The 16392-nt window shown below is 40.5% G+C and overlaps 2 protein-coding genes across 3 annotated transcripts; one reads left to right on the top strand and one right to left on the bottom strand.

Moving 5' to 3' along the window:
• The first annotated feature begins 16 nt into the window (after window positions 1-16).
• wars1 (tryptophanyl-tRNA synthetase 1) lies at window positions 17-9919 on the top strand. Its single transcript, XM_088648141.1, has 11 exons — window positions 17-133; window positions 708-852; window positions 1479-1701; window positions 3199-3307; window positions 3603-3722; window positions 3891-4073; window positions 5218-5318; window positions 6027-6139; window positions 7204-7377; window positions 8710-8850; window positions 9595-9919. The coding sequence occupies exons 2-11, from the start codon at window positions 739-741 to the stop codon at window positions 9751-9753; spliced, it is 1437 nt and encodes a 478-aa protein (XP_088504267.1). The 5' UTR covers window positions 17-133; window positions 708-738; the 3' UTR covers window positions 9754-9919.
• On the bottom strand, window positions 8592-16119 carry slc25a47b (solute carrier family 25 member 47b). 2 transcript variants are annotated; one of them, XM_088648160.1, is made up of 6 exons: window positions 15950-16119; window positions 13054-13097; window positions 12900-12971; window positions 12613-12795; window positions 11818-12091; window positions 8592-11421 (listed from the first exon to the last, which is right to left on the bottom strand). In XM_088648160.1, exons 1-6 carry the CDS (start codon window positions 15984-15986, stop codon window positions 11144-11146), a joined length of 888 nt encoding a protein of 295 aa, XP_088504286.1. In that variant the 5' UTR covers window positions 15987-16119; the 3' UTR covers window positions 8592-11143. The 2 variants fall into 2 exon arrangements, with proteins under 2 accessions (XP_088504286.1, XP_088504285.1); XM_088648159.1 differs by lacking the exon at window positions 15950-16119 and adding an exon at window positions 15210-15613.
• Between the last annotated feature and the right edge of the window lie 273 nt (window positions 16120-16392).

Consider the following 16392-nt stretch of genomic DNA (forward strand, 5'->3'; position numbering starts at 1 on the left):
ATTTTATTCACATCATCTTTTCTTTTTCAAAGAAGGTTTGTTTCCTGGAAGACAGTTTAGCTGGTTGCTCGTCTCTTCTGATGCAATTTGAATGAGTGGACTTGAAACCGGTCGCTAAAAACAGTTCTCTGCGGTAAGTTAATTCTGAAAACACAGTCGGATAAAAACGGCAGTTTAATATGTCGAACAATAAGTATGACATGTGGAATCTGAAACGTTTGCTTATCTTGCTGTCCTGCGTTGATGCCATGCCTACTTTTCGACACCAGGCGAGGAGTCAGAAATACTAGCATATGTGGAATCTGACAACCTGTATGTGAAACTATGAAATATTTCATTACCAGAATACAGCCATCCTTAGTATTCATGAAAATGTTGACATTCTCTCTGTTGGCTAATTGATCAGTCTTAAGTATGTTATGGCCTGTAGATGCTTTTTAAGGTGCCTGCTTTTACCATAAAAAGGCATGGTGACGGCTGATACTGCCTGATTTCTTGTCGTTCCCTAGAATCATAGCACAGTAGAGCCAAGGCACTCTTCCAAATCGGCTACAACTGCAAATGATGGAGACTATAGTGTGTAAATTTACAGTCATAAAATAATGTGTATCAAAAAATTTAGGATTCAGAACGAAAGCTTTGAGAGTGGCTGTGGCTGTTATAGTTTCACTTCTATGTTCTTAAAGTTGTGTGTGTATTGTCAACAGGTGCGACTGTGGACTAAGTCGGATTCTGGAAATGACAGACAGTCAGACAGATGGCCCAGCAGGAAGGACTCCAGTAGAGCTGTATGAGAAGGTGACAGCACAGGGAGAGAAAGTCAGATCCCTGAAAGCAGAGAAAGCTCCTAAGGTACGGATAACTCATTTTACCAGCATTGTTTGGTACTCCGAATTCAAGGATAGATTATTCAAAAACAGATTTTGTGATTGTGATTTATCCATCCATCTATTTTCCAACAGCTTTTTCCAATCCAGGGTTGTTGCGGGGGAGCCAGAGCCTATCCCAGCAAGCAACAGGTGCAGAGCCGGGTGCACCCTAGTCAGGATGACATCTTAATCATTTTTCCAAATTAAAGTTTTCAGACTTTTTTTAAGTGGGGATCTTCAAAGATATTGGACCCAGGGATGAGCGGTGGCTCTGTGGCTAAGGATCTGCGCCTGTGGCTGGAAGGTTGCCGGTTCAAATCCTGCGGTCGCCAGAGAAATCCTACTCCGTTGGGCCCCTGAGCAAGGCCCTTAACCCCAACTGCTCCAACGGCTGACCCTGCGCTCTAACCCCAAGTTTTTCTCCCTGTGTGTGTGTCTGTGTCTCATGGAGAGCAAGCCGGGGTATGTGAAAAGATGAATTCCTAATGCAAGAAATTGTATAGGACTAATAAAGTGATGTTATGTTTTTATGAAAGGAAGGAAAACCATTTTCAGGTGTTCACTTCCACTGGGACAGCAGTAAAGTCGCTCTTTGCTTTGTTTTGTTAGGCGGATATTGAAGCTGCAGTGAAGCAGCTGTTGCAGCTGAAAGGAGACTATAAGACAGTTACAGGGCAGGACTACAAAGCCGGCTGCCCGCCCAGCGATGCTCCTGCCCCACAAGACAATGGGCCCTCACCTGGCGAGGGCGAAGGCGAAGGCGAGGACGTGGTGGACCCCTGGAACGTGTCCACCTCGAGCGCTAAAGGGGTGGATTACGACAAACTGATTGGTGAGAGACTCAGCTCTACTAAAGCACAGGAACATGTGCGAGCTGCTGCGCCTTCAATCAGCCTTCACAAACAGCCGTACACTTGGAGGAAGTTGAGTTTAATTATACGGTTTCTCTCTCTCTTTTTCCACTGAATGAAAGAGAACATTTCCAATTGATTCAAAAGAAAAAAAATGTGTTTTTTGGGTGTGGGGGTGGACTTCATCTACCCTAGTGTAGAATTGGTCATTCTTTTGAAGCTTCTTTTCAATGCTAACACCGATGGAGGGCAATCTTTACAGACAGTAGTACTCAGTGGTCAGTCTGCAGAGGTTGTGGAGAGTTTTAAATATCTGAGAACACGTATTGAGGCTGAGTTACACTGAGAATATAGACTACACTTATTAAGAAAGCAAATCAGAGGCTGTTTTTAATGAAAAAACTCAAGAACTTTGATGTTAGTCAAACTGTCCTAGAGATGGCATATAAAAGCCTTGTTGAGAGCATCCTGGCTTTTAACATCCAGGCTTTATACAGTTTGGTATAGAAACCTGGGGTTGAAAACTAAACTGTCCAGGATTGTGAAAATGGCAGGAAAAATAATTGGGAAACAGTAGCACCAGCTCTGCGACTTGTATAATAATACAGTTCTCGAAACATCCCAGCTGATTCCACACACCCACTCCACTCTCAATTCATAATGCTCCCATCAGGAAAGCGTACAGGGTACCAAATTCAAATTCCAAAATTCTGCAATAAAACTCAATGAAGGTATGTAAATGTATCCCCCCCCCCACGTATTTAATTATCCATCTATTTATGCATCACATACTGTTGTTGAGATTTCATGAGATTTTATATGACTATTATGTTTTGCTTGTGTGTTTTGTACTTCTGTGGGAGAAGCCGAAGACAAATTTCCACAGCAGTGGACAATAAAGTATAATCTATTCTTTCTATGTATTCTTCATCTGCTTGACACATCACAGCCCCTCTCTTGTCTTGGAGAGATGACTATTGTATAAGCATTCTCTTGCTTTATAACGTTGTGAACCCACAGCTCCACAGGAAGAACCGGAGCATCAGAGAAAGGATATCTTACGTTAGTAACACTACATGATAAGGCACAAGAAACACAGGAAGCACCCTAAGTAATGTACCCAAAGCTGGGGGGTGCTGGCCACATTTGAGCTTTAAACTAGCAAGATTGGACTTTTTGGGTTCAAAATGCACTTTACATCAGCCCCCTGTCTCAGCCACCTCAGTACCTCCCCTTTAAAAGTACTGTTTGATCAGAAGTTTTCATGTTTTGATGTTGTATTCTGGAAAAAGAATACGCCATATAGAACATTCAGGCTATGTCAATGCAATGAAGGTTTAATATTTTGTGCTATGAAATAAGCTTTGCTGCAATTTAGGCAGTGTAAAGACAAGAATCCCTGCTTCAGTGGTGCTGGAGTGTCCAGAGGTTGAGCTCTGTGCTGTGTGTGACACGAGTCTGTGCCTATGATGTTTCAGTGCGGTTTGGCAGCAGTAAGATTGACCAGGATCTCGTGGATCGGATAGAGAGAGTCACAGGACAGAGACCCCATCACTTCCTTCGCAGGGGCATCTTCTTCTCTCACAGGTGACAACAGATACCCCCTTTCCTATCTGCATTATTTCGAGCTGTATTCTCTTTTTCTTTGTCCTCTCAATGTTTTATTATCATTATGTTGGTCTTCCTTTTAAAAGCTGTTCAGCCACATCATTGGTTTGACTTGAGTGATGTATGGTTTTTGTTTTGATTTTTTTTCCCGGTTTTGGGAAAAAGCAGGCTGTTGTGAGAAAAGGTCTCTCCCTGAATGAACACAGTCTGTCAGTAGGCCAGTTCCCTAGACACGTGGGGGGATGATGGCTATAATTATGTTTTTATTTTGCAGAGACATGCACCAAATCCTGGATGCCTATGAAAACAAGAAGTCCTTTTACCTGTATACAGGCAGGGGTCCCTCCTCTGAGGCCATGCATGTGGGTCACCTCATACCTTTCATCTTCACAAAGTGAGTCCGCCTCTCCATCACTGGACCAGTGAGTTTGTGGCTTAACTTTCACCTTCTTTTACTCCTTTCTGTCATCTGCAAGTGCGTATTTTATTACGGCCTACACATTCCATTTACATGACCTGATCTAGATAGCAGGAAAATAACAGTCCCTCTCTGTTCTCCCAGGTGGTTGCAGGATGTGTTTGATGTCCCCCTGGTCATTCAGATGACGGACGATGAGAAGTATCTGTGGAAAGACCTGTCCCTGGAGGAGTGTCATCGGTATGCTATGGAGAATGCCAAGGACATCATTGCCTGCGGTTTTGACATCAACAAGACCTTCATCTTCTCTGACCTGGACTACATGGGGTATGATCAGCTTTCCAGTTCCACTCAATTTTAAGGAGATCTGAACTACTTTGCTTCTTGCGTTACATTGCCGTAACTGTAGCACGCACTCTCTGTAAGTTAGATTTGTAGAGTCCAGACTTTGTCCAGAAACTGAATTCAGAGCATGTCAACTGCACTAAACCAGAGGTTCCCAAAGGTTTACCCCTTTCATTCATTGACGTCTTAAATCTCAACAGCCTCCTTTGACATTAAGACTTTACTTAAAAAGGAATTCTGTAGAGAACTTACAATTTATTATGGCTATGATTAATCAGAAAACTTTCACAGTAAAAGTCTACAGTACACACAATCTTAATCATATAGGTACTTGCGATTTTCCTTTAACATGCTTGCTGAAACCTCAGTTTTTGTCTCATACAATCCAAATTCTCTCAGGTGCTGTGTCTTTGGGATCACAACACCTTGCACAACACGACAGCTGTTTCCCAAGTGGTGATCGACACTGACCAAACTGTATGACTGGTCAACAGGGCACTGCTGAGAGTGATTGAATGGCCAGGTCCTAACCTCGGGCTCTGAAGCCAGGTGGCGCTGTTTCAAAGCTGTGCCGTGACACATTTTTTAATTGTATGTACAAACACAGCCGGGCTTCCCAATGTTGAATGAATAACACTTTAACTACATTTGTAATGTGGCAGAGAAGCACTGTTTTACAAGTACACTATTTGTTCTTTTGTTTGCAAGAAATACTATATTTTTTTCATTAAAAAAACTCACTTCCCTCGAAAGTTGCTCCCCTTAAAAACTTGGAAACCCTAGACAAGGGCTTGTACTAGAGTAGTAGCTGATTTGTAACCCACAGGCTCATTCAGGGGTAACTGTTCAATAATAAATACCCTTGTATAAACGTGACCACTCCAAGGCAGATCCTAAATCCCTGTTTACTGACCCTTTAAACTGTCCTCTTCACTGTGTCAAATTCAGCTTTACTATAAGTGAATGCCAAATTTACACTTGGGTGAGTCCCAGGGCATTGGTAATGCATGAGTGCAGAATTAAATCAGTATTTTGTTTCTGGCTGTCAAGTTGTTACTAGGTTTTGTGTTGGAATCCAATATTCTGCCTACATATAAAGTGTGCCTTTGATTTTTCTAATCCACAGAATAAGCCCAGGCTTTTACAGGAATGTGGTAAAAATCCAGAAGCATGTAACATTCAACCAAGTAAAAGGAATCTTTGGATTTACAGACAGCGACTGCATCGGTAAGCCAAGCAACCATGTCTGACAAAAACATTTTTCTGACCTGTTATACTTGTTATCCCAAAAGTAAGGCTTGCATGCTATCAATGTTTTTTAAAAACGTCATTTGACACGCCAAGCATTTACCAGTGCACCACTCCTCTTTCTCGGAAGAAGTATAATTTCACATACATGCTGTGTTTAAAAAATAGTTTTCTTTTGATAATCAGTTTCTGTTTTTGCTAAAATGGGTTAAAGAATAGTTGATAGAGTAGATAGTAGATGATGACGTTAACTGCACAGGGGGCAGGCTGGGCATGGTCCTGTTACTGTTGCAGGGCCCACTGTAATGTGATTTGCACCAGGAAAATTGGAGAGGACAGCATCGTTTTTTAAAGTGACCTCTTCAGATGACAGGCTGAATATTACAAAGATGTAGTTTTTAAAATGCTTTCATGCTTTCCAAATGTGTCTTTGCAATCATACTGATAATTATATATTTGAGAGAAACAACTAACACCAGTTTTCACATGATGTTATTGATTTGTGTCTGGAAACCAATAATCTTTACACTATGAAAACAGCAGTGATAAGAACATGCGTAGAAAGGATATGCAGATCAGAGGAAGAAAACACTGGAATATGTTAATTTGAGAATATGCAAGAAAATAGCGTTATATGGATTCTTTTACTTGAAACGGGTTCCTCTAATGCTGCTTTTTTGTCCCTAGGAAAGATCAGCTTCCCCGCTATTCAGGCTGCTCCCTCTTTTAGTACATCATTCCCACACATCTTCAGCACCAGGAAGGATGTACAGTGTCTCATCCCCTGTGCTATTGATCAGGTCAGAAACAGAAAACCTCAGAATCAGCAGCTTGCCCTAAATTACACTGTTTAAAATGTATAACCTCCTGCGTAGTTATGTTTTTTTAGGTGCAGCATAATCTACAATTGCTCATATTATTGTAGAATGCCACAGAAAATACCAAATGTTATGGGAAACTGCTTGATTGATGCATAAGGTGTATCTTATTTTGCTGCTCTTGTGATCACAGAGTTTATTATTAATCTTTCCCACAACAACTCTCATATTACCTTGGCATGGATGAGATCTTCTCAGTCAGAATTATCCAATATTTCCCAACTAGCACCTCCAGCAGAGGAGGTGATGGCAAGAGTGATGTTTCTCACACGGAGGACACTGTAACATCACAGGAACCCCAGAGCTCAAAAGGGGTCAACTGCAGTGCTAGCTGATTCAAGCCCACACAGATGATATTTAGCCAATTGAGCATCACCTGGGTAATTGCAGTCACAAACAGCTAATTACATAGCCCAGACTCAAAACAGCAGTGTCTGGACTACAGACCTCTACCTACCTATGAATTACTTGTTACCCCACAAAGGCTCCCTTTCATTGGCTGCATTTTAAGAGTGGGATAAAACTAATACAGACAGACTGAGACTGAGATTACAACAGTATTTGAAATTCTGCATGGCTTATTTTTACCGTGAGGTTTAAATACCACATAATTCTCTAGGTTTTCCTTTGAAGAATTGAATTAACGTGTATAACTAAAGCAACCTTCAAAGGTACTGTAAGTAACAAGAGACAACCATTTGCTACAACTGATTGACAACTTTCGTAACTCTTTAACGTGGGAAAAAATCAGTCTTGTATTATTAAAGAAATAGAAGTGTTTCTGCCAGAGCTGGTGACCATTTCTTTAATTTTCATTACAAGATCTGCATGGTTCCTAACAAAAGGTTTTGTTTTATTAAACATGTTTGTAACGTCTGTAATTGTACTTTCATTTTCAAGGATGGCAGTCCTATTGGCATTTATTTAGAGTAGCTGTGCGTTTTCTAGAAGCTGCATGTGTTACTGATGCTGCTCCTTGGTCACAGGACCCCTATTTCAGGATGACCCGAGATGTGGCGCCCCGGATTGGGTATCCCAAACCTGTTCTGCTGCATTCCACCTTCTTCCCAGCCCTGCAGGGAGCCCAAACCAAAATGAGTGCCAGTGACCCTAACTCCTCCATCTTCCTCACAGACACAGCCAAGCAGATAAAGAACAAGGTACAGTACTTGTACTACATACAGTATAGGTGTTCACAGGCCCTTACTGCTTGCCCGCGAACTTTATCCGAATAATCAGAGCTAATGTTTGTGACAGTTATTGAAATATGTGTAGTATTCTTAATGAAAGCCATGATCATGTTACCATAGCAATGAGACAACTTTCCATGCTGGAAGAAGAAATGAGTTGTCTGTATTGTACAGTATGTGTCACAATGATACTGACGTCCTGGAGTATTTTCAGATGTGAGGACTGTTCAGCCAGACGTGAGAATGAAGTGATTATCACCTCACAGAATATTTTGCAGATGCCAGTCTTTTAATTTTAGAGCATACTCACTCTAGTTTCTTTTCAAACAAATTGAAATCAAGTTAAAGTTTGCTAGCTGTTCATACTTGCTTAGTTCAGCTGTCATAAGATCCTTTCAGAGGTGGACTGCAGTAATCCCATGAATTCAGTTCCCTTTAGATTGGATTTTTTTTTACATTGTTAGTTACATTAGCTACATTGTAATCAGCAAAAAAGTGTAATTAGTGTAAAGGCTAAAGTGGTACATTAAACGGAAGAGTATGTTAAACTGGTTCTGGGAGGATTGGGGATCAGCATCACTCCTGATTTACTCTCAAGGTGAAGCTCACTGATCTTATGATGTTAAGTGAAGTGCAGCCCACCTTATTTACTTACAGATTTTTAACGACCAAAGGTAAGTTTCTGGTGATGCCAGGTAATAAGAAAATGCAAAAAATGTCCCGTGCACTACATACATTCTTAAATTCATTTTTCTAGGCATGTCTTGTTTTGAAATACATGTCGTTCATCACTGCCTCTTATAAACCCTTTTTCTTTCAGGGTTTTGAGATAAAAACAGATTTTGTATTTTGTTTTTTATCAACCACTATCTGAACTGCGCTCACCCGACCATATTTCTCTCTCATCTCCTCTTGTATCGCATAATGGGTTTGCTGTAATGCTGTGAGCTGTTGCCATATATTATATTACCTGTTTGCTAATAAAGTCCCTGTGATTTCATTCACATTCAAGTTTCTAATGCTAACTATACCCTTCTTTTCAAGGTGGACATGGTTTGTGATTGAACTTTGCCATTTGCACAGACCTCTAAACTAACCAGACAGTTAGGGCTAGATAACACCATATTGTGAACAGGGCCTTAGATCCATTCAAAGACAGGAATTATAAAAAAGACAATCTGGTATTTTAAGTAGAACTCTGTTTTAATTATTCTTTCCCTGAACATGCAGAGATAATAGCAGATGTACAACAAGAAATAGTACCTCAGTGTATATAACTTAATTTATTAACATTCACAATAGATCAACAAGCATGCCTTCTCTGGTGGCAAAGACACGATTGAAGAGCACAGAAAATATGGAGGCAACCCTGATGTGGATGTGTCTTTCATGTACCTGACTTTCTTCCTGGAAGATGACGAACGGCTGGAGAAAATTAGACAGGTGAGAAGGAGGTTTGATCATCCCCAAGCACTCCTGTCAGTATTTCAAGCAGTTAGCCAACAGCTTTTCTGACATTCTGGCCCTCTTATGAGGAATGAGTCTGAATGAACATTGAACCTTTTAACGGCTTATCATGAGGAAAGCACTAATTCTGTTTTGTAACACATTCTCATCCCTAAACTAGTTATGGATTCAGGGACAACTTAGTTGTGAATGTCTGTGACCCTTACTAAACATTATCTACTCCCTGATGATACAGATGTGCTTTGCAGTTGAGTTTAACGAGAAATGTGACAAATACTATTTTTGCAATCTAAAGTAGCAGTGCGTGTACAGAATACAATTTTGGTTAAAAAATAGTGCAGTACAAGCATCTCCTTTGTGCTTTTAGCAATCCTTCAAATTGTCCAACAATCATTTAGGTTTCTGTTTTCTGAAGGTTAAGTAGAGAACGTATGGAATTTTCCTTAAAGAACTGAGGTGCCATTTAATTGGCCTCAACATGTTCCTAAACATTAGGTGCTTAAAATGCTACAGTTTCTAATGAAAACAGTATTTTAACTTGAACAATACAAATATAATGCATCACGCCATTAACACATCTGCAATGTGTTGTTTCATTATGACTGATTCTGGGGCATGATTATTCTGGAAAAACCGGTGATCACATGTTGGTGAGCTAAAAGATCACATGATAGACCTGATCATCGGTTGCATGAACATGAGCTTCTCGTGTTTTTTCAGGACTATACAAGCGGAGCCCTTCTGACAGGAGAACTGAAGAAATGCTTGATAGAGACCTTACAGCCCATGATCTCAGCCCACCAAGAGAGACGCAAACTAGTAACAGATGAGACTGTGCTGCAGTTCATGACTCCCAGGAAACTGGCTTTTGACTACTAATACAAGAAGACTCCCATCTCTTAAGTATATTATTAACCCTGAGGCAAATTGTGGTTTTCAAATCCAAGGAGAGACCATCACACTGCATCAAAGACTACAGCTAAACGTGAATCGATCATGTCATCCAATGCATGGTACATGTTCAATAAAAAAGCCCATTAAATGTGCTGCTGTCATTAATTACAAGAGAAGTTCCTAATTCAGTTTCTGGGGTGTTTATTTGTTGTGGTTGTGACTGAGCAACATAGAAGTGAGTAACTGAAATAACAGAAGTCGCTGGTAGACCTCAGTGCGGTGCATTCAATGCATAATTAACAAATGGAAAGCAACTGATTTACCATGACTAAGTCACATTTGGGAAGTACAGCAATGTTATCTGCCTCAATGAAATGTCATTTTTTTTTAATTTATACAAGCACATTCATAGCAAATAAAGCCTGACAGGAGATCAAAGGCTTTTTAAAAACTTAGTTGAATGCATTTCATCCCATCAATGTTTTACATTGAATTAGGATTATTTAAAAATCTACAAATAAATGTAATCTTGCACAGTGTGTACAATTTGTGATAAGTCATGTCACAAAACATAGGCTAAAACACATATGTGAAATGCCAGCTATTTCTGAGAGCTATGTGAAGGTCAGAGGAGCCAAAACAGCACAAAACGTAAAACCCTTATTAATCCCCCTCTGTATACCCATACGTAAGGCTTTTGGCTACAGAGAGAACATTTCCACAACATAAGGAATCTGCTTCCAGCTTTGTGCCGTCTGATAGCACTTGCAAATACAGTACTGCACTGCTTTTATCTATTTGATCTTATTTTGGTTTACATGGAAATCAAAAAGAAAATGCCCACCTTGTGAAGAAAAGGTGATGAATCACACTGTAATCAGTTTTATTATTTGTATAATAAACTAACTGTAGTAGTCTTAGTGTTTACAATTAAAACAAAAATGGGTATTGCAGCTATGAAAGGCTTGCAGGCAGACTGGAGCAAAGAGGCATCACTGAGTCTGTGAATTCCCTTTCCCAGCTATGCTGTAAGCATTTCGGATTCCCTTTTAGTCAACAGATGGAATGGCCAGACCAGAAACCAGAAAGCCATCAGGACAAGAATCACAGTACCAGACCTGCGTTCGTTCATTTGTTTTGCAGAGCTTGGGTTATTATTTTGGTGCCTTGCACTCCAATGTGCCTCAGCTGAAGACATGCTGGTTTTGCATTAAGAGAACGTGCTCATTCTATTAAAAAATAAAACTTCTTTAGTGCCTCGAAGGGCTGTCTCATATTATTTCCAGTGTCTTTCCTTGTTTTTCCTGCTACAAGGAGTTCTAAGAAAAGCTGTTGACTTGATACCCTCCAGATTCTGACTTGGCCATTCCCTGGTCTACAAAGACTTGTGGAGGAGCTGTATGACCATCTCGTATGCTGCAAACACCACCATGTTGACTGGGAAGGCGCGGAGGCAGTTGAGGCCCAGGCCTTTGAAGAGGACCGTCAACCCCTCCTTCTGGATGCTTTCGGAGATGCAATGCACCATTCCGTTGTATCTTTTTTTCCTCACCCCATCCACCTGTAGCCGGGATTTGATCACGTCCATAGGAGTGCCAATGGACCAGCCACACATTCCTGCACAACCTCCTGCCACCAAAACCGCCCACCACTCTGCAAGAGAACACACAGAACCCATATCGTTAAAGAATCACACCACACGTCTCACTTGAGGTACAGGTTAATTCTAAAAGTGGGTTAGCGCAAGACTACACTTCATGTTTTTGAGCTAGGAAAGTCAACTGGCATGTAAGACAAAAGAAACTTTCCACTAAACCTCTATGTAAAGTTTTCTTTTTCATTCCTAGACAGAGTTCCATGATTTGGATGAAATGCACATCCCCTTGTCTCTTTTCTGTGTTATACTCTTTGCTGAAGTTCTGGTAACTACAGAAGCCTCTTATTGTTGAGGGTTCCTGACTGAGACAGAACAAGCAATCCTGCCAATAATTTAGAATATCCATAGCTCTTACTTATTGTTTCCTGGTAGGTTTTCAAGAGATGCTTTACCTGGCTGGTTTTTCCCAGCTGGTGTCAGCCAGTCACAGAAAACCGAGTAGGTCAGGAAGTATGTAGCAAAGGAGGGGCCATCCCGGAGACACAGAGCTGTGGCGCCCTTGTAAAGTCCCAGCATGCCTTCTTCCCTGGCGATGGTGAGCAAGCAGTGCACAGGGCCATGGTATTTGGGTTTGGAGAGCAAACCTGAGCCTTGAACAGGCCGATAAGGCTCCGTCTGACACTGAAGGCGCACTTTCACGATGTCTGCTGGAGACATCACCGATACCTTAACAGGTTAAAATAAAGATAGAGATTGTTATGCTCATAACCAGAGGCTGCTTATCAAACAGTCAAAACAAGCCACAGAAAAAAATGTTTTTCTTAAACAATTCCCCAGTAGTACATACAGAACTTATGTAATGCCTTCCTGTTAGTAAGCCTGGTCTAATTTAGATAATAAAAATAATTTTAATGTATCCCCTGTAACCGGGACCACCTAATTGTTCAGGATTCCAACAACCTACCCAACCTGAATGCTGATTTCCTGTACTTAGATTTTGTGTTTCGAGATTACTGTTACTATTACTAATTCCTAAACTTTAAAATCCAAAGAGAAAGCAAAAGAGATAGATAGAGCAGGAAGTCTAATTTTAGTTAGCTAAAAAAAATGTCAAAATGAAAAAGGATACAAGGAATGTTGCCATTTTCGCCAAAAAATAAAAGCAAAAGCCCCATGTGTCGGAGGTGCCGTATGAGTAAAGACTGCAAGTCTTTCCACAGACCAGACCCCACATGTGTGTTCTCTACCTGTGCCACACCTGCCACCAGCCCAGCCAGGAAAATGTCACTCTTGGAGGTGGGGGCTTCCAGACTGCCACAGCGCACCTGACGCAGACACTGCAGGCAGTTCCTGTAGGTGCCGAAGGTCACAGAAGAGCTGATGGACACCGTGATCAAAGGCATTGTTAGGCCTTTGAAAAACCCATTGACCTGCACAAGAGTGAGAGCCCTGGATTAGGCACTGGATGCTGTGTCACCTGTTTGATGCAGTAGAGCCATTTTTATTATCAGGTGCAGAATGCTATGGTGCTCACCCCTTCTTTTTTCACAATGGTGTGAATGCATTGCCATGCCCCCAACAATTTTCTTTCCGTTTGTATTCTCACCTGAAGAACAGAGTTTATTTTACTACACTGAAGAACAGGCACAACAACCACAATATGTCTCCCATGAGAATGCAGGATATACCTTAACCGTGTCCAGGGGATAACCCACAACCACTCCGAGGGCTCCTACGGAAAAGTGAAAGTTAATATACAGCACAATCCATCTTAGTAAATGCCCCAACCACAAGTGTAAAGAAGATCCTTTCTCACATACTGTAAATCACTACAGAGGTTTATATATAGATCTTACAACTGCATTTCCTCAATCTCATTTTAGACACATTTTTGAACGTTCCTTAAACAACTTCCATAAATTTATAATTTAGGTCAGGGTGCTTCAACTGACCTGGAGAGCCTCAGGCCACTATGTTTTGTAGGTCACCATAATCCTCCACTTTCTGAGGATATGGAACAGTTCTACTGAAATCAATTAAACAGGTGGTTTGTTAAATTAAGTAGACTGGGGCTCCCCAGGACCAGGGTGGGATGTAATATGGTTTAGGTAATGTCTTCTGAAGATGCTTTTAATTAAAGCAGGAACACTTTGAAAAATACTGATGCAACAAATGTTACTCCAACCATGACTTATGTTTACTGACACTTGTCTGGAAAAGGTCCAGTAGTGTCCAGATTTCCATCGGTTTAGCCTCCTTTCAACCTTTCCCTCCCTTATTTTCACATTTTCCTCAACCCCCCTTTTGCCCCATATTGCTGCTCTCTTGGTCCTACCTACATTTCTGCCTTTGACATCAGTTTTCTTTTTTTTCAGTGCGTAATTAACCTCTACTTGTCTTCAGCAGCTTGTGCACTAACTGGGGAGTGGAGAGCTCAAGTCTTTTAAATTGTCCCGGTTTCTGTCTGAGCCCTTGAATCACACAGCTTTAATTGGATTGATTGTACAGCCTCTCTGACTGAGAAAGCATTTAGAGACTTCATAGCAGGAAATTAAATTCCTTCATTCCACAATAGAAGTGATATAATTGTATGTACTGTCGTAGATCCTTACACTGTTGAGGGCTTGGAATAATGTACAGTCTGTGCAACAATAATGAATCTCAGACTTTTACAAAATGAGATGTCAGAAAATAGTGGACTAAGAATGACATGCTAAAAATATACTGGAAAAATGCACTGCCTTTTTTATGGATAACACAAATAAGAAACTTGAGGGAATTAAATCAAAGAAACACAATATAAGATTGAACGAGTCTCTCCTAGTTGGAAGCCTCTGTTATTTATTTTGAAATGTTTCCATAAACACCTGCCACTACATGGACTTCAATGGAAAAAAGGAAAGCAAGAGGTTTGCGATTATAAACATTGCTTCAAACCCTTTCCAACCCATTACAGTGTAAATACCTAAGGGTAAATAAGGAGCAATTCAGGGCACGTAATAAAGGTTCTATAATGTTAACCAAAACAAGTAATGAAGACCTGCTGATTTACATTCCAAAGCAAGGAAAGGATTTAACAAATGCCAACACCACATACTCCGTTTTAAAAGTGATAAGGCTTACCAGACCACAGTATCGCCAGCCTTTAATGTCGCATGCCATCTAACACCGTCTATAAATTAATCCTATGAAATCGTGGTCTGTTGACCTGTTCAAGGTCATCAGCATTTGTCTGTGTTGTACACCACTCGCCAACCACCAAACAGAAATTATCGACTAGGCCTGTTTCAACACCTGTATTGTATCACGAGTTGTCCAATCCCGTGGTCCTTGTGACTGAGACAAAATGCGGTCGTCACGATCAGAAATTAAATACAGTCGTTAAATTTCATTTTCTCTTGAATCGGATGATAAAAAACTCCCAAATCCCCAAGGTCCGAGTGAACACTAGGGAATAGCAAAATAATCTCGACTCGAACGCCATAATGTTGAAAAATTACACTGCATGCTTTTTGTTTTACCGATGTTATTTATTTCCTGGTGTTTAGAAAAAAGAAGAAGAATATATGGGAAGAATATACAATGGGGTTATTTTTAATTTTAAAACGTTACAGAATACACGACTGATTGAACGATACACAAGGCTGACGCAAATATTTGTATAAACATATCTGTCACAAAAGGTGTCTTGACCTCTACAGTGAGCTATTAGTATTACATTTATGCGGTAACTTCATATTACGTTACATTTCCAAGAACAAATGAAAGGCAAATAAAAGAAAATCAATTTTCAACTATCAATAACAGGCTATTGCATAAAACTGGTAACAGAATGCCGCTTTACCTCCAACAGACCCGGCTAAAAAATCGACTACATGCATCGCTCTTCCTCCCAAAGAAACACTGAGCTTGTCTTTTGCTTAATGTAACTAGCTTCAAGCTACTGGTCTTTCGCGTATGCAAACCGGAAAAAAATATACGTATACTAAACTACACAGGATGCTAAAACGGCTTTCTTTTGATTAGGCCGCTGTTCATCATAGTTTAGAAAAAGCGTATCTTTGATAACAGCAGAAAGCAACTGCTTTTGGGGCATAATAAGCCCTTTTAAAATGAATAATTAGGGCTGAAAAATTCTGATACCGGCTCCTCCGAACACTGCTTGTTACAAAACAGCACTTACGACTATTGCCGGAAAGTGCCGAGGCAGTTCGTTCGTATGCCATCGTCTAAAAAAAAACACCCAAGTAAATCGCTTTTTTTTCTTTTAACCCTTCATCGACCGATTCTGTTACCTATTCTAATGATCCGGAACGGACTGCCACCAGAAGGTCTATTACGGCAAAATGCATGGATTCCGCTAAAAAGAACTCACACGGTGTTTTTAAATGTATTTAAATATATACAGTCCACTGAATAAACATAATGTGCGGACGTATACTGTATACGTTAATGAGCTGGAGTTGTTATCCTAGCTGAATTCCTCTTCTTTACGAATACAGCAATGTAAACGTACGTAGTTCAAGTGGGTAGCTGCGTCAGCATGCGTAGACTGCAAAGGAACAAGTAATAGGTTTAACTTACTATGTGAAAAGGGTGGAAGTAAAGAAAACCGGGTCATGGGGTTCACTGAATTGACGATGGTCTCTTACAAACGTACAGTTAATTTTCCAAACATATTAACAAAAACAGGAAAACAATAACAATGCGAGCATTAGCTTGGGACGTCTTCTCACAGTTTGTTGGAGCAAGGAGAATGCATTTCAACAAAAACATCCTGCTCCCCCCTTTTCAGCGTTTTTGGTAAACAACAGTGCCACGTGTTCAAAAGGCTTACACTGATTCTATGTTTGCATCGGGCACTTTCAGCATACCAGTCTGCATTCAGGAAAGTGCAAAACAGCCGGAAGAACTGAACTCTTTCTTTGTTTTACAGAAACAAGAACCTCACTGTGTCTGCCATTTGCTTAATCAAACCAACATATTGTTCATTAGTATTATTTCATTAGGGACAACAACATCGAAGG

This window comes from Lepisosteus platostomus, chromosome 10 (genome assembly GCF_059453375.1).
Source record: "Lepisosteus platostomus isolate fLepPlt1 chromosome 10, fLepPlt1.hap1, whole genome shotgun sequence".
NCBI lineage: Eukaryota > Metazoa > Chordata > Actinopteri > Semionotiformes > Lepisosteidae > Lepisosteus > Lepisosteus platostomus.

Excerpts from the sequence above, each read along its gene's own strand:
- slc25a47b (XM_088648160.1), bottom strand. The coding sequence starts at position 15,986 with ATGACCCGGTTTTCTTTACTTCCACCCTTTTCACATA. Across the intron at positions 13,098-15,949 it reads ACTTCCACCCTTTTCACATA|GAGCCCTCGGAGTGGTTGTG; the intron begins GTAAGTTAAACC and ends ACTTTTCCGTAG. Across the intron at positions 12,972-13,053 it reads ATCCCCTGGACACGGTTAAG|GTGAGAATACAAACGGAAAG; the intron begins GTATATCCTGCA and ends TCTGTTCTTCAG.
- wars1 (XM_088648141.1), top strand. The coding sequence starts at position 739 with ATGACAGACAGTCAGACAGATGGCCCAGCAGGAAGGACTCCAGTAGAG. Across the intron at positions 4,074-5,217 it reads TCTGACCTGGACTACATGGG|AATAAGCCCAGGCTTTTACA; the intron begins GTATGATCAGCT and ends TCTAATCCACAG. Across the intron at positions 8,851-9,594 it reads GGCTGGAGAAAATTAGACAG|GACTATACAAGCGGAGCCCT; the intron begins GTGAGAAGGAGG and ends GTGTTTTTTCAG.